This window comes from Chelonoidis abingdonii, chromosome 4, assembly GCF_003597395.2.
Source record: "Chelonoidis abingdonii isolate Lonesome George chromosome 4, CheloAbing_2.0, whole genome shotgun sequence".
Classification (NCBI taxonomy): domain Eukaryota; kingdom Metazoa; phylum Chordata; order Testudines; family Testudinidae; genus Chelonoidis; species Chelonoidis abingdonii.
The window spans coordinates 63,039,014-63,062,965 of record NC_133772.1 but is presented as its reverse complement, the minus strand read 5'-3'; the positions used below and the strand labels follow the sequence as shown (position 1 = coordinate 63,062,965).

The window sequence follows — 23,952 nt, the reverse complement described above, 5'->3', positions numbered from 1 at the left end:
TCTATGGATAGACAACGAAGAGCCAGATATATTAGAAAATGCTAGTACTGGTCAACTGCCTCATGCTGGGAAACTGTGTTGAGAAAGTTTGCACAAATTCTAGAGCCTCATTTCCTCTGTCCAAACTCATCTGGAATGTAGATGTCAGTCAAATCTTCATGAAGCTATAGAAAAAAAAGGAATGAGTCTTGAATGTACATTAAGCTAAGTTAATTGGAACTTAGGTTTGTTTTTAGGAAGTCTGTTCCTGTTATACTGTACTGCATTGCTTATATGAGGGGTTGCTTTAGAAACATCTTACATTACATTTTTTTTATTTACATCACGAGTCAAATTCTGGTCCCACTTTTGCCATTGACTTCCGTGGCACCAGAATTTGGCCCTAAACAGAACACTTGAGCATCTTTGAACAAATTATTTCTGTTCTTATTTTCAGCACCTTGTTTTTGGAATAAAGTCTTTCATTGCCTACCTGATCCCAGACATGCCCAAAGACTTGTGTGACAGAATGAGAAGAGAGAAATACTTGGTCCAGGAGATGATGTATGAGGCTGAATTAGAGCATTTGCAGAGAGAGCGGAAAAAGAATGGGAAACAGTATCACCACGAATGGCCTTAGTTGATACCATATAGCAGCAAAAATATTCCATGAAAATTGACTAGTGCAGGTCTCAAATGAAGGTAGATCTGGCAGTGAGGAGCAGTGTGTATATATGCTGCTATTGGAAAATATATTAACAGGCTTTTCTGGGTCCTGGAAAATACATGCTTCCAACGAAGAAAATGAATAGCCATATCTGTCACTGGTCCATGGTCAATATCAGGAGTTGCTATCAGTTCATTAGAAAATGTAATAAGGGATTGAGCACTTGGACGCATCAGTAAAGCAACTTGCAATGAACTTTCATGCTATTCATCAAGTCATCAACAGCATAATGAAAATAAATACATTGCCTGTAAAACTTTCATATTAAGGGCATGACTCAAAAACAAGTTATATATCATCTGCTACTTCTAAAGCTTTTGATTGCTCAATTGAAGCTGTAATGCCTATGAAAAAAAAGTATGATTAATTGTTGCCTTTTTGGCCATAAATTGATGTTAATGATCCTTCAAGCTTACTGTTTGTCAGGTTTGTTTTAGTCTCTTGGTGAGATTGTGGATGTGGTCCTGATCTAAACGGGGACACAAGGCTGTTCGATATATACTATGCAGTTCAAGGTTGGCACATCACTTCTCATCCATCTATCTTTATAGATAAAGCCAAAAAATTCTAAATTCAAAGAAATATCAGTTCCATTGAAAGACTACATCAATTCATTGCCCATGTTGCAGCTATATTTGAAAAGAAATGTGACTATTTGAATTGTCTTGCCATTTTTGTATGCAAAAAAGGCCATCTCCACATACTTCCAGACTAAATGAAGAATAGTTTCCATGCTAAATGTAGCATGCAGATGAATAACTGTCAATATTATGTTGGTCTACCTAGATAGTGATTCTATGACTTCATAAAACATTGACTTGAAATTTCTATTGCAGTGCAAATAATTTACTCGTGTATATATAGTTAACTTTAGAGTATGCAAGCTACTGTCATTTATGCAGATATATCAAATATACAGTATAACATCATGACTTGCTTGTTCAGGGAAAGAGAAGCAGAGTACTGTATAGCAGCACTCTGTCTATTCCAGTAATGTGCATTCCTTATCTTGGGCTAAATAAATCAAAGCATGGAAAAATATGTATATTACTGTTAGGATTAGATTTTTTCTGCTTTTATGTCTTCTTGGGATAATATTTTTTTCAAAATCAGCAGAAAAAGTAAATGTTCTCATGGAGAATTGAACTTCAGTTTTCACATCCATACAGGATACTGCATTGTCAGTTCTGATTAGAGTCATGAAATTGTCTTCATTTTTAATATTTCATAATATGGGAGAAATTAAGTACTAAACTAAAACAAGTGTACAGGATTCACTTATGGAAAAGGGGGAAACTAAAATTGTCCTGTTTCTCATTTGTACAGTTTTAAAAAATGGTTCTTATTTCTATCAGATGAAAAGAATTAAAAGACAAAAAATCAAAGATAATTTTCTTCACTTTTAAGACATGTTATGATGCAACAAAGCACAGAAACTATAGCAAGATAAATTCTAATGTTAATCTGAAGGATAAAGCTTCAGTGAAATCACTTGTTGGCTGCAGACAATGAGAGGAATTGAAGTTTTCCTTCTCAGAATACCTTATTTAGGTAACAAGTATAACTCCAATCTTTACTTGCACAAATCCAAAATGCATCTTTTTATTATTTCAATGCCAATGAAAGAGGAAATTTTTTTCATAGGAACATTATATTAATGTACCTTTCTGTGGGTCTGATCCAAAGCCCATTAAAGTAAATGGAAAGACTTCTGCTATCTTCATTGAGCCTTACATTTGACCCTTATACAGAGGTTTAGTGAGAAAATCCAGCTTTTTATGACCAGACAAGGAAACTGCCTATGTTTCCATAGTTTGACATCAATGGGAATCTAATCAAAGTTTTAGCCAAAAATTCCACAGCACTAGCTCTGTAGAACTGACACTTCTATTCAAGAGGAAGGGTTTCCATTCTACTCTGCTTATGCTGTATTCTCAGTGTCACATGATTCTTAATAAGAAATTCTTAATGTGCTTTTGTCTTATGCTTAAGACATCTGTATTGTCTAGTTTAATGTATTAACTCCCCAGCTTTATAGCATCCTAGTTTAGTTTTATCTATTAACTAGCATAGAGTCACAAACTATGTGTCTTTTAATATTTTAACAAAATGCCTTGGCTGGAACAAGGCAGAAGGACTGGTATAAATTTAGCCAAAAATTTATAATTAATATTTCTACGTAGTTGGTGTATTGTTGGGTTTTTTTTGTTTTTGGCCTGAGGATATTTTCACATATCAATATATAGCTGGAAGAGTTCCAATTGGGCATTAAAAATAGAGAAATACAGAAAGGAAATGCTTTTTGTAATAAAGTATGGTCTTGGATTTGGAGATGTACAGAAGTCTTCTATAATGACTTTCAGTCTTGAAATATAGAAATACGTTAGATAGGAATATATAAATTTGACATTGTTCAGTTAATTTAAAGTGCTGCGAAAGCACAAGAACTTCTGGGGAAATACTGTGTGTTTTTGGTTCCTTTGTTTCTATAGTGTATCAATAGTGTCTAAAGGCATTGCCTCCATATAGGAATTTGTTTTAACTGAGAACCTTTCTGCTAGATTTCATTTAGTGTGGTGTTTGCATAAAATACAAATTATCTTATAAAGATAGAAGGCACATTCTGTCCTCAGGAATATGTATTACATGAATGCTGATTAACCTATATTTTCATATTCTAGGTATTTCTTTCCAAATAAATGACCAGTATAAATGACTTGTGTGTGCAGGCTGTATTTATGAAGTCTCCAAAGCTGCAGAGCTTCAAAATGTAGCATCTGTGCAAAAATGCTTTAGATCACTCCTGATCTAGTTTATAATAACTTTGTTCTATGCATGCACCTTGAGAGACCGCATGAGCAGGTACAGTACAGCTTTTTAAATATTACAGATCCTAGTTACTAGTACAAAATGTCTTACCTATTCCTATCTGAACTCAGTATCTTGATACAATCAAAAAGGAATCTTCATTCCAGAAATAAAAAAAATCCATCAATTTAGCGTTCATATTTTTTATTAACTTAAATTTTAAATTTGTGCCTAACGTGTGAGATCAGAAATCTGGTGGTTGAGAAAAGAAAAACAATTATCCAAACAGAGCTTGATTCAAAGAATTCTGTTGCATCATCCTCACTAATATTTACTTTCTGCCACTGAAAGTGAATAGATCAATATATAGATTAACAGCTCAGTATTCATACTTGGACCCTGACTGGAATTTCTAAAGTTGAAGTTTGGACTCTTAGTACGACAGTACTATGTTAATGTACACTATGGACTTTTTAGTGCATGCTATTTGTGGCTTCATGGGCCAATTAGTGTGCAACCATGGCATGCTTTGGAATTCACACCCCTCTAGTGCTTATGGCTGTGCCATGTAAACAAGCTTCCAATTGGCACTTAGAATGTAAATGCCCACCAAATACCCCAAATACACAGCTGGATTTGGGCATCTTTTTAAGGTGTTTTAAAGATGAAAACTAGTCCCCAACATGTGTATTTTTTCCCTAAAACTCTCCTCACACTACTCTTACATAAAGGTTTTGTAGAGAAATTTGAGAATACTTTTTTAAGCTGATCTCAGAAACAGGAAGCCTAAAGTTTCCATGCAGGTAATATACCATAATTGTTTTTCTTTAGAAATATGTTATTTCATTTTTACATAGTAAGCACATCAAGTGAACTGTTACTGTGAATTGCACATGTGCAAAGCAGTGGTTCTCAAACTATGTTCCGTGGATCATCAAAGATACATAGGGGCCAGTGTGAGTTTCAAGAATCAGTGGGGTAAGCGTGTTAGTCTGGATCTGTAAAAGCTGCAAAGAGTCCTGTGGCACTTTATAGACTAACAGAGGTTTCAAGAGGTAGATCCATAAAAGGATCCCTCCTATGAAATAGTCTACAACAATTAAAAATCGTTTGGGAATCACAGCTTTAGAGCAGGTGTTGGTTTTGCCATTTGCATTTTGTAATATTTGTTCCTATGGGTTAGCCATCCTAAATATAAAAAAAAAATCATTTAAGATCTACAAGTAGTCTGCTTTGAGGGATTTTCTTATTATGACTTACTCTCCTGTATATTGCAAAAGCTGGCACGGACTCAGAGAATTTGTGGGATGACTAAAACCATTGTCATTTACCTGTGATTGCTTGTGCTTTTTTATGGACTTAGTTCATCTGCTGGATTGTGCCATGATATGGTTCATTCCATATCAATTAACATAGGTATGCTAACAAAAGTTATTTCCTTTTTTGTTTTATTTGAAATCCCCATTCTTCACTTTAAAAATCATATGGCTACTATAGATAACTGTATTTTAGCATAAATACTCACTAAAATAAGTGTAAACAAGCTCTCTTTAACATTTAGCGGGCAACAAGTTTATAAAGAAAATTCATTTTACTTAAGTACCTACATATGAAAAGAAAAAAGTTATAGAAAGATAAAACTAAATAAACTTTCATATGCAAGGTGTGATATAAAGATGGAAATAACTGAGAAGTGCAAAGTAGTTTAGGAGTAAATTCATTTAACTTTCCTAATAAAAGCAATCTTCTGTGCAACAGGAAATTTTTCCTGTTTCATGATTCTCACAACAGACTGAAGATGATCACTCAGGACAAATACATGGAAATTGAACATGCAACCATGTTTGTGTTTTTAGATAATATAATATTTAGTCTGATAATTAAAGTAAAACTCACAGGCAATTTGGTATGTAGACAGACTGTTATACAGGGCAAAAATCAAATAAATTATTAAGCCTGTCACAGCACACCCACAGGTGGCTTACTATACTGATACAGCTAAAGGGTAACATTTTCAAAAGCTCTTAAGTGTCTTATGAACATAGACCCCATTGAAAGTCACTTATACAGTTAGTCCAAACTCTTTATCTCCTCCCACAATGTATCCATATTGGTAAAATTATATATTTTACAGTGGTAGAATGTAATAATCCAACATTGTAAAAAATCTACTGAGGAACAGATGCAGTATGGATCTGATCCAATGCCTATTAACGTCAATGTAAAGACTCCTATTGACTCCACGTGGCTTTGGATCAGGCCCTATATTGGTTGTAATCAAGAATAAGAGGATTGCAGTTAAGTTGCTGTAGTAGCTTTCCCGCTTCATTTCCTTTTGTCTTGGAGTTTATTGCTCATTCTGGCCAAACTCTGCTTAATTTAAAGGCAACTGGATGGCCGAGGGGATGGGTGATGAGACAAAGCTTTTCATTTTTAGATCACAATTAGATCCTAGCCAGGTGGATCAACTGATACCTTCTTGGTGACTTACATGGCCTGAGTCCTGTTTCCAATTAACAATTGTCTACATCACAAAAATTCCACCAGAACTGACACTCTTGTTGGCATTCTCAGTAGCAAGGTCGAAGTTAGTGAATGTGCGCAGATACTGAACTATTGGATGATTCTTCCAGGTCAGAGTACACTTTGACAGAGTAGTGTGGGGAAGTACATACTGCTGCTGTATCTGCAGCTAGGACTTAGTTTTCCAGAACTGTCCATCCAGCACCTTTGAAAATCACTAAATTCCCACGTACATTCTCAAAATACTGAAATCTCGAGATCCTCTGTCCTTCTCTATTGTATAATATTAACATATATAACTTGACTTAATTGAGAATATTTTGAAGCCATCAGCACGGAATTTATATTGATAGTTTTGGCCTCATCTTTACACTGTAATGTTCTATGTTCCACCTTGTATTGGCATGGTTTAGCAGCATCATTGACAGCACAACTTCATTGTGATAGTACAACTAGAGAGTGCATAGAAATTACATTGCTGTTCCCTGTAGAGGTAAATTTTTTAATGCAGCATGGTAGTTTAGCCATGAAATGTTAATTATTCCTATAGCTAAATATCTATTCACTGCATTCAAAAATGTACCCTTTAATGTCTCCATTGGCTTGCACTAACTGTTATACCATAGCCTTTGTTTTGTAATATGCTCTGCATAGACTTGCATTGATATTGCCAGGAATTTGCGATTAGGATGCTAATAGTTGAGAAATTAGCATTGAACCTAATGCATTTTAATCACTGAGAACATGGCAGTTGTTCTGTTAACCCTATCCTACTTCCCTTAAAGTACAAAAACAAAAAACAAAACCTGATCATGTTTTTATTTTGTGTTCCATTTAGATGACTCAGAACCTTGTATTTGTACAGTCTGCCAAAATGTTTATTCTAATTTCTATATAGGTTAGTAAGAGTAAAATTTCAATTGTTTGAAAAGAATTGTGTGTAAAAATGTTACTAAATAACAAAGTTAAATCATTTTTACTCTAATAGTAGTCCTGGCTGACTTGCAATATCATGATCATAGAAGATTTCTAAATATATTTGTGTATATATTTGAAATTTATGTAATATTTAAATACAACTTGGTTTCTAAGTAAAGAATTAGAAAAAAAAAAACTTCCTCTATTTTTTCTATTTACAAGTCCAAACTTTGTAAGTAATATTTAAAATGAGATTGCAATACTTACCAGAAAATGTTTGAGAATAATTGACTTTCAAGTACTACATGCTAAAAGTCTCTGTGGCCTGTTAATTGTTGATTTCCTTTTGTGTTTAAAATTACTTTTTATGACCCTATGAATAGCCTGAAACTTTAAGAATTCACACGGGAAAAAACAGTTTTATGTCATACAAAGGAGAAGACTTTTTTTCCCCCTGGAAAGTGATTGATCTGATTAACTGTTGTAAGACACTTTTGGCATAAATTTGTCCTTGAGATGCTGTTTACTTTATCAAGGTTTACATGTACAAATTCAACTATTTATTGTATCATACACATTTGAATATTGCATTTTTCAGTAATAAACTTGGATATCTTTAGAGCAGATGTGGAACTTCTTTATCCCAAACATTGAAAGTTTTAATAAAACACACACACACTCTTTACATTAATGTATTTCTGATAAATTATGTCATCTACATAGTTGTAGTCACCTCAACTCACGGAGTCACCACAACATATATATGAACAATGTTAATGAGAGACACCACACTGTTGTGAATTTATTCTATATGAATCATTGAATTTTGGTGGTGCACCCACTTCAATGCAATATCAAGTCACTGGGATGATGATTCCATTAGGGATGCAATGAAAGATATTCCCAGGAATTTCTGACAAACAGCTACTGGATTTTTTTTTTAAAATGATTAACCATGATCACCATCTAGATACCTTTTCAACCAGGTAAAAATGAAACTTTAATAGAAGAAAGTGGAGATAGGACTGAAGTCTTGAGTCATCACTTTCTGCACCTCTCCTCCTCCAACCCACCATGTGAATGTAAGATTTTCCTCTATATTAATCTCTTAGGGCCAAATCTTGGTCACAACAAAGTCTGTAGCAAAACTTCTGCTGAATTGAACAGGTCCATGTGTTTACACAGATGCAAGTTCAGGAAAACACTTAAATATGTGCACATATGTCATCCCATTGACTCATAGACTCATAAACTTTAAGGTCAGATGGGCCATCATGATCATCTAGTCTGACTTACTGCACATTGCAAGCCACAGAACCTCACCCCCATCTCCTGTAATAGATCCCTAACCTCTGGTTGAGTTTTTGAAGTCCTCAGACCATGATTTAAAGATTACAAGTTACAGAGAATCCACCATTTACACTAATTTAAACTTGCAAGTGAGCAGTGCCCTGTGCTGCAGAGGAAGGTGAAAAAACACTAGTCACATCCTCAAAGAAAAGCATGTTTAAGTGTTTCATTGAATCAAGGTCAGTGTATCCTGCATCTTGCCCCAGCAAGCCCCCAGCACGGAAACATGTGCTGAAGTCTTCCTCAGTACAAGGATATTTTAAGGTGTCCATAAAGGACTCCTCACCATTCTCCTTCCCCTGACCATGGAGAATCTAGCCAGTGTTGGAGTCTCTGAACTCATCCATGATGCACAGGAAGTGCTCTGGAATTGGACTCTATGCCAGGGGTAGAGGAGTGTATCCCTTCTCTATCTCTCTCTACCATGCTGTCTTCCCTCCCCTCCTGTCTTGTAGAGTGTGAAGCTACATTAACAACAATGTGTTAACCCTTGAGGGCTCAGCCAAGTGCTAGTTCATCATTTAGCAGTAAGGCATTCCCTGGGAAATATGCCACCCTCTGACTTCACCGCCTCAACCAAGCTTCACAATCATCATTGCTGTGTATCAGTATTAAATTGTTTGTTTAAAACTTATACGGGTGTGTGTGTGTGTGTGTGTGTGTGTAAAAATTCCCTAGAACCTAACCCCCCTATTTACATTAATTTCTATGGGAAAATTGGATTCACTAACCTCATTTTGCTTAAAGTAGCATTTTTCAGGATAATAACTACAACTTCAAGTGAGGAGTTACTGTACCAACAAGAAGCATCTATGTTGTTTATGACAATCAATTTAGGAAGATATTAAGGTTGACAAATTTGGGGTGGGGCACTGTATACTCCATCAATATACAGAATTTGAGAAGACTCTTAACATAGTAGGAAATTGCAATGAGTAAAATTTCTAAAAATCTTGAGAAATTATAAAATTGGCTCTTGTTGCCTCACAGTGCAGCCGTCGCTATACAACGATTGACCATGTGGCACGAGGTGCTATATGAAATGCAACCACTGGCCCTCTAGCCTAATATCCTGCTTCTGCCAGTGGCTGAAATAATACATAATGCACCATCAGGCTGTAGAGTACTATTTATGGTGAGGTGTTGAGAGCGATTTCATTCCTCACCCTGCAAGGAATTAGTTTATACCCTGAAGCACGACAGTTATTAGTGGCTTAGCTTACACTCCTATATGTCATACATTTGTCAACTATTTTAATAAAACTCCCATATACAGACATTGCCTTGCTAACCACCTGAGGAAGGATGTTCCATAGAAGTAGAAAGTGTGCCAGGTGTAGGGGCAGGGCAGAAAGGGACCTGTATGCAGGGAGAAGAGAAGTCTGGCAGCAGTAAGCAGAGCTGAGCCACTAAGAGGCCCACAAAAGAAATAATGAAGTGAATTTACCCATGACTCAGAATGTCAGTCCCAACAGAGTGTCAGTCCTTAGCCAAACTGATCCCTAGTCAAGCAAATGGACTCATTCATTGGGAGAACTAGTAAACATTTATTTTTCCTAATGAAGGCCATATCAATACTGCTGAAATGTGCCATACTAACTGCCTCTTGGGTTCCCTGACACATCTGCAGTACACCTCATGTCCACATATAGAGTAGCTTCCAACAATGCACTCATGTTCATAGTGCCATTTGGATTAGATTGGCTTCAAACCAGCACGTGGCTCTCTGCTGTGCCAAATTCCAATAATGCAGTGTCAATATGGATGGGTAACACTGGAGTAATAGTCCCTATGGTGCAAATAATTCCACCACTAACAGCCCATGGTGCACAGGTCACTGATTAGGTGGTCTGTCTAGTCCATTTTCTGAACTGCACTGCACTGCACTGCACAGTGGTCAGGGTTTCTGGAAGCTACTTATCCATGCACATACCACTGAGCGCACTGTGTGTTTTTTTCCCAAAAATCAATTTCTTTGGATAGCATGTCTTCGCAGTTCTTATGACTGTGCTGCCAGCTGATCTGAAACTGATATGTGGGTACTGGTGGCCACCTAGATAGATGAGGCAAGTCAGGCACCGTTGGACTCAGGCATTGAGAATAGATGGATGTATGGCTGGGTGTCTGAGCGACTAGCTGAGATGTGCAGAACATCAAGCAGAACTGAGAAAAAAAATCCAGGGACTTAAGGTCATTATAACAAGGCCAAGGACAATAATAAGGTCTGGGTCAGACTAGGAAAACATGTCCATTCTATGACAAACTGGACAAAATCCTCAGAACTTGTCCTTCCAACTGGACCAATGTGCTATTAGACAGCATGGAGCCAGTTTGCCGAGAAGTGGGGAGCAGTGAGGGGAGAATGATGGCTCTGCTAATGTGGGAGCTCATTCAGGAAAGGAGCAGTGTCCTCTGTACCAAATATCCAATGTTTTATTGTTACATATGTCAATGCATTCTGATGGATACTGCTGTCACTATAGTTCAGAAAAGGCATATATCTGAGGGCAGAAATGTTCATCATATTTTCCTCAGCCTCGCTCACCACCAACTTCGCAGGCCAATCCACTTCAGAGCTCCTTACAAAGTGAAAATGACCAGAGAGAGAGTATGGGAAAGAAGCCTGACCTACAAGTAAAATGGTTGTGATTGGCTATGGCTTGATAACATACATTTTTTAATAAAAGTTCATTTTTAAATGGTTTGTTCTACAATCAAACATCCCAGGTTGCTGGCCAGCTCAAGGCCAGTATGTGTTCTGGTAGAAGCAGATCATTAGGGGAAATTTGAATATGGAAGGGATTTTCCAACCGGGAAAGATGTTCTGTGTCTTACTGCATAAGGAGGGGAAACAGCAGATACAGATACAGAAATTACCTCATCCATAAGTGAGGTAAACAGCAGCACTACATCCTAGTTTGGGACAAGAAGGAAGGAATGCTTCTGGATGGTTGGATTTTCCAAAATAAATTGTTGATACATGGACTATACTTGCTCAGATTGGAATTTGGCCACAGCACCAACATTAATGCATATCTTTTGCTAAACATGTAATAGAAATTTTCTTAATAAGCTTCAGTTTTTTCGTCTCTCCTGATACACCAGCATTCCCAGCATCACAGTGTCTTTAAAGAATGGATTCCCTGGTTTTAATATGTATTTCATAACTAAAGCTGAAGCTGGCTTTTACCTCTCTCTCTGCAGTTACAACCGTATGCTGTTCTGGTCATCCAGGACTTAGTAAAATACAATTGACAGGCTAGGTACAGTCCTTGTTTTCTAAAGCTGGAGCAATGCAGTTAGATTTCCATGAGATTTTAGGTTTTTCCCCCCACAGCCACTAGAAGTAGGATTCTGTCTCTATGCTTGTATTGGTGTAGGATTTTTCATGATGGTTATAACCAGGTAAATGAGTCTGGGTTTCTTTGTTGAATCCATTCTGGAGGGGCTCATCTGTCCCTGCCTTCTTTGCACCATCTTTACACATATTATTTTCAGAGTCCTCCTGAGAAATAGGAATAAAAATACAGTAGTTTGAAGAATGTGTGATTTTCCATATTTCAAACATTAATAAAACCAACCCTAGTAAATCATAGTTGGATTTATGCATCTCATCCCTGTAGAAAGAGTTTAAAGTATGATTCTACTCTGTAAGGTGACTCTTATCCATCCCAGAGCTGCTCCTTGTGTGTGTTCAGAGTGACACAAAAAAGGCTTTGAATCTTTTCCCTCCTTTTAACCTTGCTCAGCGAACACAGCTACAAGGGAATGAGCTAGATTCTGGCTGGGATTTTCAAATGAGTTTATGGGAGTTAGATGCCCAGATCTCACTGGATTTCAATAAAATTCAGGCATCCAAAACTTCCTGAGGCTCCTCTGAAAACCCCAGAAGATATTCCTTTTTTGCATGTTACAAGGCCAAAACGTTGCACCTGTGCAAACCCACTGAAGAGAAAGGGATACTGAGGCATAATCTGAAAATAATCCATGGGTGTGATATACATGGGCCAAGAGAGTGTCCTAAAGAGTCTTTATTACACTTAGTGATGCAAAAGAAGGGGGAGAGCCATCTCACCTCTCAGAGCTCAGGTTGTGCTGGCAGTTAGGGGGAAAAATATTTATATAGGGTTCGCTTGCTCAGTGCCCTAAGTAGTAGTAATAATTGCTTATATATTCATTATCCTGATGGGGAAATTGAGGCACTGACTGGGGGAGTCACATGCCCAAGATCACCCAGCAGACCACTGGCAGAACCAGGTCTCCTGAGCCCCAGATCAGTGCTCTGTCCACTAGGCCACTGCTCCTCCCAAAGTACAGGGCAGCACTATGCTAGGGGGAGCATCAGGCTGGAATCATGACTGAGATCATCTCAAATCCTTCCCCCTAGTACCTGGGGGAAGGGGTGAATACTCTGTCACAGATATTTCCTGGGCATCTTCTCTACTTTCCTCCTCCTGGAGGCTCAGCTTCACTGACCAGTCCATTAAGAGGGTAGACCCAAGGTTCCACCCCTCTTTCCTCTTTCCTACCCACCTGCTCTGAGAAGGGGAAGGAGTAACAGCTGTGCAGTCTTTGGTCCCCATTGCCACCACCTAACCTGCATTCTGACCCAAGATTTTAGGAGTGTGTGGGAGCCTTATTCTTCCGCACAGCTCGGCAAAGCTCTATATAGGCCAGGCACAATATGGACCCTTTCAAACACATATATGACAGAATCCAATAGACCATGTGGCTTTTACAGTCACTTTTCAGAACAGAGACAAAAGCAAGGAATTGACTTTACATCTTTTCCGCCATTGTGTCCTCGGCTTGTTAATATTTAGCCCCAGTCCCAGACACTTTTAAAAGATGTACTAATAAGTATCTAAAGCTTGAACCTGACCCCACTGAACTCAGTGGCAAAAGTGATGTTAACTTCAATGGGAGAAGAATTGTGTCCTTAGAATGATGCTCTCTCAACTTCCACATAAGACTGACACAAATGAGCAGATCATAGAAACTAGGTGATCAGGTTTTCTTGTGCTATAAGAGGACAGATCATTTCTTTTGCTCTTATCCTAATTGTCATGTTTCTGCTGTAATTCTTGATATGTTTGCAAAAATGTAATATGAGCAAAAAAATTATACATCATCTCAAAGGGAGTTCATGGTGCCTAATTCTCATTTCCTACCTAGATCCTGAACCCCAATTCAGTTCTGATTGCATCCGCAGAATTCAAAACCACATAAATACTCTGCAGCTTCCCAGCACATGTTCTTCACAAACCTACAGTACTTTCATTTCCGAAATACATGCACATTCCACTGGGCAAAAGAAATAAGAATAAAATTTTCAGAAGTGCTCATTTTCAAAAGGCAATTGGTTTTAGGCAATTAAGATTAGATTTTCAAAGGAATTTAGACACCTAAAGATACAGAGAGGCCCCTAGTGGGATTTTCAAAATGTGCCTAATTTCCATTGAAATCAATGGGAGGTAGGTATCTAATATTTCTAAAAATCTGGCTTCAGACACACAGATGTTTTTGAAAACCCCACTAGAGACCTGTATGCACATTTTTGAAAACCCCACTAGAGACCTGTATGCACAACCCCACCTAAATGCCTTTCAAAATCTGGCCTTAAGTGCCTATGTTTCAATGAAAATCAATGGAACTTGAGCTCCTACATGCCTGAGTCACATTTGAAAATTGAATTTAAGCTCTTAAATCACTTAAATACTTTGAAAATATTACCCTAATTCTAATCTTTAGATATGTTTTTAAGACATCATAGGAAAATTGGTACCTGTCCATTTCATCTGTATTTTTGTTTCTTTAAAATATTAAATAATGCCTTGCTTGACCTACCTTCTTGGCCTCTTGGCTAAGATTAAATATAATAATGATATAATATCTGATATGCTCCCTGTTGATGTGTAAGGAGATTATACCATGCATTACAAGGAGCATTGATGTCACATAACAAACAGGGCTTCTTCCTCTAGATTCTGTAATCCTTCTGTACCTGGTAAATAGTGACATATTGTAACATGATTGGGGGCTAAATAATGAGCAGAATAAGGCTGATTTTTTTCAATTCTGGTCTGATTTCCACTTAACTGTGTGTAGCCTTTTCTGCTGTATGTAACAGGAATTTTGAATCTGAAGTCTAAATCTGATCCGTTTATCAAATACTTTGCACAGCAGGCACAGCCTAATACTGTCGTGTGCTGTTCTGTTATGAAATAGACTCACAGAAATTGTTGTGCTGTCATGCTCCACGCCACACCAGCATAATGTTTTGTATTTTTTAGACCAAAAACAAAACAAGTTGCAGACAGGACGTATTAACACTGGTTTCACAGCTTTTCCTTGATCAGGGCCTGGAAAGAATACAAATATCTGTTAATGGTATGCTCCATGGACATCTAAGCAGAGAAAGGAGACACAAGACAACAGATGAAGCTAAGACAGGTAAGTTATTCCATGGTCCGTGTAGGGGCTCAAGTGTCATCTTTGCCCAGCTGAATCTCAGCTATCATGGTCTCAAGCAATTAATCCATCTAGCTGAGCTAAATATCCACTTAGGGATTTTGTATTGATCTCATCTAAGGCTGCACTGGGGAGAGGGTGTCAGATGAGCATCTCTGTTTATTAATTATGTAAATATCTAGGAAGCGATTAAATGCATATGCCTGTTTGCTTCATTTTGACTTTTTATTTGTTTGTTTCATTTTAAAATTAAAACTAGTTTGATCTCTCTAACAAAAACAGGAAGATAATGAGCTGAATGCTCAGCTGGGCCATGTTCATGTCAGAGCAGCTGAGACAGTGAGGTAAGGTGCAGTTAAACCATTTTCTGTACCCTGATCTTAGGGTCACTGGAGGCTGAACTGCTCTGCAGTGTCACTTAGAGCAAGCTATGTACTGCTTTAAATTCGTCCAGCTGCAGAGGTCCCATAATTACAACAGTTTTAGACTCCCTTTAGGGCAGTAAGTCTGTCTGCTATAGCTGTTTTTCAACCCTCCAGATCAATTCATAGTTAACGTACCAAGAATTTCCTTGGGAAACATCAATGAACGGGGAATCGACAAACCAGTGGGACCAGAGGTGGGCAAACTATGGCCTGCTGTTCGGATCTGGCCCATCAAGGCTTTGGATCCAGTTCGCAGGATTGCCAGCCCCCGCCGCTCCCAGAAGTGGCCAGCACTACATCTCTGTGGCCCCTGGGGGAGGCGGGGCAGAGGGCTCCGTGCGCTGCCCTTGTCTGCAGGCACTGCCCCCCACAGCTCCCATTAGCCAGGAATGGGGAACTGAGGCCAATAGGAGCTTCAGTGGAGGTACACAAAGGCGAGGGCAGCGCACAGAGCCCTCTGACCTGTCTTCCCCAGGGGCCGCAGGGATATGGTGACAGCCGTTTCCAGGAGTGGCACAGGGCCAGCAGGGAGCGAACCGTAGCCCCAGTGTGCACCGCTACCACCCTGGAGCTGCTCAAGGTAAGCATCGCCGGGCCAGAGCCCGCACCCCGAACACCTCCTTCACCCCACACCCCAACCCCTCTGCCCTGAGCCCCCTGCAATACCCCTCCTGCACCCCTGCCCTGAGCCCCTTCCTGCACACCACACCCGCTCCCACACACTGCACTCCATCCTGCACCCCTTCCCCCTGCCCCAGCTCTACATTCATGGTCCTGCATGCAATTTCCCCACCCAGATGTGGCCCTCGGGCCAAAAAGTCTGCCCACCCCGAGTTAGACTCAAGTGGCCCAGTTTTATCTCCACTGCTTTCCAATAAGTGCCTGGGGTTTCAAGTTTGCACCCTTGTACGTATCTGCAGAATTCTAAAACGATTGATTCTAGTCAAATCTTAATGCAAAAAACCTTTAATAAGTAACCAACCTGTTAAAAAGCTTATCAGAAGGCCTGCAATAATGCACCCTAAGCAGCCCACAGTGCTATAGTAAAGGTAGGACAAGGAATACCAGGTATCTGCCAGTTGAGGCCTGTGGCAGCACAAGAAGAGAGGAAGAATAAGTTAGCAATAATTGCCAGTGACTTATAAATGTCTTTCTATGAAGGATAAAACTATATTGTCTCAGATGAAGAATCATTTCAAAATAACAGAAGTAACAGACAGCCCTATACATAGATAACTGCATATACACAACATCAAGAATAGAACACATGTCCAGTTGGTTGCATTAGTGAAGTATGCATAGACTTGCATTGGGTCTAGATAGTACTAGCATTTTTAAAAATAGTTTGCTTCTGGCTAATGGTCACTGCTAGAATTCTGTGTGTCACAAAAATTGGTATGGTCAAGTGGCTTTATGCTTGTCACTCTCTCCTTTCCAAGTAATTATAAATGCAGACAATTTAAGGCCCAGGTCTTTTGTTGGGAGCAGTTAATTAATGCTAGATCCACAGTTTCAGACCTTTTAGTCTTTTAACCAGTCACTTATACTTTATTTATAACTTCCCTTCACGCCTCTTCTATATTACAGATATACCCTAACATGTTTCTGGAATCATGCTAAGATGGAATTGACTTGTCCCTGCTCAGTTAGTCTCTTAGTAGTACCTGATTTGGCTTTTTATTAATACTAGCTATTGAGCTGTGTGTATCTTGAAAGTGTTCCTCTTTAAAACTTCCACTGAAGGCAATGGATAGCTTTCCCATTGACATCACTGGGCATTCAAGAGGACCCTAAGCAAGGTACAACATGGTAACTCAAGATACTAAAAAACTTTTCACAAGGTGGACCACATCATAGATCATCTTATGGACACCCTCCCTGACACCTACAAATTCATAATCCAGGAACATCCCTGCAGCAATCTGATTATAAAATGAGGTTGCCTGCAGCAGCAGGGGCCTTGACTCCCTGACCCAGGAGACCCGTACCTGTCCTATGTTCCTGTTCCATGTTTACATAGAAAGGTAACATTAGGGATGTATTTAGTGTATTTTCTGCTGTTTTTCTTGTTATGGAGTACCTGGAGGAGAACTTGCATCATGCACCAATGAGCTGTTTGGAGATCATCAGCATGCCCTCAGACCCCTGAAGTTTCATGGAGCACAGTTTGGGCAGCACAGCTGAAGGCCAGACCTGATGTCATGCAGTAAGTACCTCACATTGTGAGAAAACCACACAAAAATCAGTGGAGAATACCTGATTGGAGGAAGAGTAGGAGCCAACGTAGTTATCTCTGTGTTATTAGCTTGAATGCAGTTGGCTGTTGATAAGTGCAGAGGGCGGGCCTTTGAAGGTTGTGCTGGGTAAACAAAAGCTCCAATAGCAACCCAAAATGCTAAGGTGATCCCAGTCAATAGGCCTCCTACGGCACCCTTAATTAAAGCAAGATATATTATTAGAGACAACTGAAATACGTCACTGCACACATGAAATCAGGTGATAATGGCTTGGTCCTCCACTCAAAAACTCTCATTCGCATCAAGGGTGCAGAATCAGGCCTTATTTGGTAGAGTGGGTCAAAAATAGAGCTGGGGCATTGTTAGTAAAAAAAAAAAAAAAATTCTCCTACTTTTTAATTGAAACTTGAAATGTTGTCATAAGTTTGAAATCTGAAAAATGCTTACCTTCTCTATTATCAGCTGTGACAATGAAACAGATGGGAAGAATTCAAATGAAAAGCCGGTTTTCCTGCATGCTGCACACTGAATGGATAAAACTGCTTTTAAACCCTCTACTGAAAATTTACTCAAAAATGACCATGTTTGCTCCCTATAAAAACTAATATTCCCATGTGAACCTCCTTCATAGTGATTACACTTTTAAAGTGAACATTTTACCATGGCATAAATACCTTCCTGCAGCATACTGTCTATTCTTCACTGCCTGTACTGAATAGATGTTAGCTGAATTATAAATATAGCTAGGGGGAATTACACTATTTTTGCCCATTTACTGCTCTATTTTGTTGGGCGATTTAATTCAAATAGAGCGTAGTTGCCATTAGACAGTCAACATTTGCCACAAAGTGATGTCTGAGCTACCAGTGTTATCTCCTATTCTAAATTCAGGCCAGGTCTACACTGCGACTTTAAATCAGTTTAATGGCCGATATACCGATTTAATGCTGTATCCGTTCACACGACGTCGTCATTAATATCGAGTTAAACGGCTCCTTAAATCGATTTCGGAACTCCTCCCAAACGAGAGGAGTAGCGCTAAATTCGATAGTGATAACTCGGATTAGGGTTCATGTGGACGGAAATCGACGTTATTGGCCTCCGGGCGGCATCCCAGAGTGCAGCACTGACCGCTCTGGACAGCAATCTGAACTCGGATGCAGCGGGCAGGTAAACAGGAAAAGCCCCGCGAACTTTTGAATTACATTTCCTGCTTGCCCAGCGTGGAGCTCTGATCAGCACGGCTGGCGATGCAGTCTGAAATCGAAAAAGAGCTCCAGCATAGACCGTACGGGAGATACTAGGTCTGATCGCTGTATGGGGAGACAAATCTGTTGTATCCAGCTCCGTTACAGAACACGAAATGCCAAAGCGTTTGAATAAAAAACTCCAGGATACACAGCGCTGCGTGACAAGCGTAACGGGAAGCCAGAGACTCAAATGGACGCTCATGGATGGAGGGGGTACTGAGGACTTCAGCTATCCCACAGTCCACAGCAGTCTCTGAAAATTATTTGCATTCTTGGCTGAGCTCCCAATGTCTGTAGGTTCAAACACAGTGTCTGGCGTGGTTCAGGGAACAGCTCCTCAGTTTATTTCCCCCCACCACCACGTGGAAAAAAAAAGGGAAAGATTGCTGTGCTATGGCGTTTGCTCAATGCACTCCGCGAAAAAGGCGCCAAAGGGTTGTCTGCTGCCTTCACAAAGGGAGGGGTGAGGCTGTACCCAGCACCACCCGGGGCAATGTTTTCTGCCCCATCAGGCACTGTGCTCTCAACACGGAAGTGGGAACTATGGGATAGCTGAGGAACAGCTACCCATGGTGCACTGCTCCTGAAATCGATGGTAGCTTTGGACCATGGACGCAAACAATCGATTTCGGGATCCCACTGTGGATGCGCTAAACCGATTTTATTAGATCTGTTTTGTAATATCGGTTTAAGCTAATTCGAAATAATCGTGCAGTGTAGACGTACTCTCAGTGAGTGGTGGTTATTGGCAAAAGAGGAGTTTGTAATGGTGGCTGATGTAGCAGGGTTTTATTCAGCCAAAATCTAAGTTAAGTAGATTTGACTGTAGAGGTTATAGTTACACTTTCTTCATGCTGGATTAGAGTTATATGGCCCTTTCATACATGCACAGTCATCCCACATCTATGACTATGGCAACTCAGTTCCATAAATGGTGTACCATTGACTGAACTGAATATTCTGTAATGGTAGAATCCACCCAGCATAGATGGATCACACAAGGCCACTGGAGTCCCCATACCAACCTGTTCTCAGGAGGGTGATATGGGGTAAGCCGAGGAGGAGCCACTGGATTCACATGTACCCAAATCCGAAGTAGCATTAGAACCCCCGCATAGGAAGTGCTATAAGTCAGCAGCTGTTATTACAGCCTGTGAACCAAGAGTAGCTATACAAAGGCTACTTCATAGCCTGAAGCCCCATGGCCTTCATAGTGTAGGGGCGGGGCGGGGTCTAAATTTTGTCAATAGTTTTCTGAACTAGATCCAAAATGGAGGAACATTGATAAATGGGGGGTAGGTTTGGACTAATCTCTAGTAAGAGGCCTCTAAGTAGGGCACAAATTCGGTGGGGCTGGGGCTGTCATTTTGTTCTGTGTTTGTACAGTATCTTGCACAATGGTGTCCTGGTCCTTGACTAGGACTCCTAGGTGCTACAGTAATAATAATTATTATAATAATAATAATAAAAGGAGGATCATATAAATGAAGGGCCAGCAAGTTTAAACTCACTGAGATAACGATGGGCTCCTCTTACCTTCCAATTAGCACAAGGAAACACAATTCCCAATGTAAATAATCCTAGCATGGGCCCCCCACACATGCCGTGAATGCTGAGTGAAGCCTGTTGAAACAATGCACAGAAGAAATTTTTCAGGGCTAACCAATGTCACTTGATATATCCACAGTCTCATTCTTATAACTCCTTTTTATGCTCTCATTCCAAGGCACGCAGAGCTCTGATTTCTGCTTTGGAACATTTTAACGGCAAATGCATCAAATTCTAATGTCAGTATATTGTTAAAAAAGAAAGACTGTGATTGGTATTTTACCTTTTCAATGATAAAGTTTTTGCAATGATTGTTATTTTTGTTACTGGTCACAGAAATTAATTTCACACTAACATGGCAGTAGCAATACATATATTAAGCTGGAACTGCATGTCAGAAAGGACTCAAACTTGCTCGCATTTATTTTGGTTGGGTAGGATTGTGCCCAACAAGCAGATTTCTTCACTAAATGGATTTATAAAGTGCTCATCCTGCCAAGAGTGCATAATATTATTATAATTTATAGTCTGTTTGTTAGTTGTACAGCACAATTTATCTTTCACAGAAAATATGATTTAATAGAAAAGAGAACAAACGGTATAAGATCAATTTTCTTTAGTTGTAGAGCTCAGTGAGTCTCTGGATATTTAAAAACCTGGACAACTCCTCCCAGAAGTGATGCTGCCACAGCCATGGAAGTACACAGCACTCCAAATACTATACCTGAAAGAGATTAATGATTAGTATTAGCAGCAGTTACTAGTGCATCAGTGATTAGTGGTATGGACTTCCTCAAATTCTCTGCAGCTCCAAGATTTTTTTTTAATTGGCTTTATTGTTCTTTCTGATCAGCTGAAAGATCAGGCAGAATGAAGGAATTTTCATTGTGGGCTTTGATGTTTAAAGGGGACCATATTTTATTGAAGTATTCAACATCAGAACCTGATATCTCTTTAACAAAGCAGTATTAAATAGTTAGCATTAATTTGGAAATCCCGACTCTGTGTGAAAAGGAAGGAAGTTAGCGAAACAATAGTATTCTCCAATGTTTTCCGTTTGTTCAATTTTTACATCTGACAGGCCTTTCTGTAATAATTGGTTTCAGTTCATCCTGACCACTGTCCTATCTCATGCACTAGCATAGCAATGCTCTCAAGCACTGCTCTGTGTGGCACTCACATGAAACTCTTCTCAGGTTCTTCAAGAGGTTGTTTAACAGCAGCAGCAAAGCTGAAACTGAAGAGGTCACAGGCAGACAAATGGACAGAGATGAAGGGTCTGAATGTGTTTGTGGTGTTACCCTATATGTGAACTTGATGAAAATCTGTAGGAGAGCAGCAATATCTATATAAATATTCTAAAGATATTTTTTAAATTAAGCACATTATTTAAAGGATGCACTGTCAGAAACTTGATTTGTATTTTCCAATAAAAGATATTACCTCATCCACCTTATCTCTCTTAGAGGGTCACTGTCAGCTTGATATTTTTAAATAGTTTATAAAAATTTCCCCTCTCACCCCTATGGGTGGTATGTGTCTTCCTCAATCTCGGGTCCTCTACCAGAGGCCTGGGAGTTTGAGGGTCCTGTGCAGTATCTTAGCTGTTCCTAGCACTGCACTCTTCTGGACAGAGAGCTCTGATGTTGTTCCTGGGATCTGTTGGAGCCACTCACCCAGCTTAGGATCAGCAAGCCCCCCCCCCCCCGAGTGCTCCCCACCACTGGGACCACTTTGGCCTTCACTTTCCACATCCTACTAGTTCCTCTTTCAGGCCTGGTACTTCTCCAGCTTCTCTATTCCTTCTTCCTGATGTTGCTGTCACTTGGCACTGCTACATCTATCACCACCGCTGTCTTCTGGTCCTTGTCTATTACCACGATGTCCGGTTGATTGGCCGTACCTGCCTGTCTGTCTGGATCTGGAAGTTCCCCAGGCTAAGATTCTGTGGGACTTCCAGATCTAGACGGACAGCAAGTACTGGCAATCAACCAGACATTGTGGTAATAGACAAGGACCAGAAGACAGCGGTGGTGATAGATATAGCAGTGCCAAGTGACAGCAAATCAGAAGAAGGAATTGAGAAGCTGAAGAAGTACCAGGGCCTGAAAGAGGAACTAGAGAGGATGTGGAAATGAAGCCAAGTGGTCCCAGTGGTGGTAGGAGCACTCGGGCTGTGACTCCTAGCTGGGTGAGTGGCTCCAACAGATCCCAGGAACAATGTTCAGAGCTCTCTGTCCAGAAGAGTGCAGTGCTAGGAACAGCTAAGATACTGCGCAGAACCCTCAAACTCCCAGGCCTCTGGTAGAGGACCCGAGGTTGAGGAAGACAGATACCACCCATAGGGGTGAGAGGGGAATTTTTTTATAAACTATTTAAAAATATCAAGCTGACAGTGACCCTCTAAGAGAGAGAAGGTGGATGAGGTAATATCTTTTATTGGACCAAATTCTGTTGGTGAAAGCGACAAGCTTTCAAGCTACACAGAGCTCAAAAGCTGACCTAAAGAAGAGCTCTGTGTAAGCTTGAAAGCTTGGCTCTTTCACCAACAGAAAATAAAATAAAAAATATTATGTCACCCATCTTATGTTTCTAATATCCTGGGACCAACACAGCTACAATAACACTGCATAGTGACCCTCTAAGACAGGCTAGAAATGATTTATAGCTGCCATTCTGTGGGTATCACAAATGAGTTTTCCTTGAGCTTCCCCAGTGCTTTCAACATTAAAACTTTATTAAACTTTTTACAGGAGTTTGACACTGTTGCTTGTTCATATACATAAATGCAGGCTTTCATCCTACAAATAATTAAGCACATGTATAACTTTACTCATATAGCATGATGAAAATTCACGTTAAGAGAACAACCCCCTCTGGCCTCAATCCTGTAAACAGTTACATGAATGCTAAAATTCAAGCACATGAGTAGTACCATAAGCATCAATATTGAATACTCCACAAGAGTATTCATTTTTGTTCTCATAATGTGAATTTTTCATCATGCTACATGAAGCAAAACACTGAAAATCTCTGACACGGCAACAGGCAGTATCTTAGAATCAAAGAATCGTAGGACTTGAAGGGACCTCGAGAGGCCATGTAGTCCAGTCCCCTGCACTCATGGAAGGACTAAGTATTATCTAGATCAGTGTTCCTCAAAGCCGGTCTGCCACTTGTCCAGGGAAAGCCCCTGGCAGTCCAGGCCGCTTTGTTTATCTGCCGCATCCGCAGGTTCGGCCAATCATGGCTCCCACTGGCTGCGGTTCACCACTCCAGGCCAATCGGGACTGCAGGAAGGCGGCCAGCACATCCCTCAGCCTGCGCTGCTTCCAGCAGCTCCCATTGGCCTGGAGCGGCGAACCGCGGCCAGTGGGAGCCGCAATCGGCCGAACCTTTGGACGCGGCAGGTAAATTGCCATGGGCTTTCCCTGAACAAGCAGTGGCCTGACTTTGAGAAGCACTGATGTAGACCATTCTTGACAGGTGTTTGTCTAACCTGCTCTTAAAAATCCCCAATGATAGAGATTTCGCAACTTCCCTAGGCAATTTATTCCAGTGCTTAACCACTCTGACAGTTAGGACTTTTTTCTAATGTCCAACCCAAACCTCCTTTGCTTCAATTTAAGCCCATTGTTTCTTCTCCTATCCTCAGAGGTTAAGAAGAACAATTCTTCTCCCTCCTCCTTGTAACAAATTTTTATGTACTTGAAAAC

At 39.9% G+C, this 23,952-nt stretch overlaps 2 protein-coding genes across 6 annotated transcripts in view; one reads left to right on the top strand and one right to left on the bottom strand.

Annotated features, from left to right (window-relative positions):
- ANO3 (anoctamin 3) overlaps positions 1–7,579 on the top strand; it is a 380,230-nt gene extending 372,651 nt beyond the window's left edge. For all 5 annotated transcript variants that reach the window (XM_075065231.1, XM_075065229.1, XM_075065230.1 and 2 more), the window contains one exon: positions 437–7,579. In XM_075065231.1, the coding sequence (XP_074921332.1) occupies positions 437–619 (183 nt within the window). In that variant the 3' untranslated portion in view covers positions 620–7,579. The remainder of the gene's footprint in view (positions 1–436) is intronic.
- A 3,962-nt stretch (positions 7,580–11,541) lies between these two features.
- Positions 11,542–23,952, bottom strand: part of SLC5A12 (solute carrier family 5 member 12) — a 34,877-nt gene continuing 22,466 nt past the window's right edge. Inside the window, exons 10-15 of the mRNA XM_032803712.1 lie at positions 20,893–20,960; positions 20,225–20,311; positions 17,458–17,633; positions 16,184–16,287; positions 14,540–14,667; positions 11,542–11,810 (exon numbers count right to left, since the gene is read on the bottom strand). Coding sequence (XP_032659603.1) covers positions 11,646–11,810; positions 14,540–14,667; positions 16,184–16,287; positions 17,458–17,633; positions 20,225–20,311; positions 20,893–20,960 — 728 coding nt within the window. The 3' untranslated portion in view covers positions 11,542–11,645. The remainder of the gene's footprint in view (positions 11,811–14,539; positions 14,668–16,183; positions 16,288–17,457; positions 17,634–20,224; positions 20,312–20,892; positions 20,961–23,952) is intronic.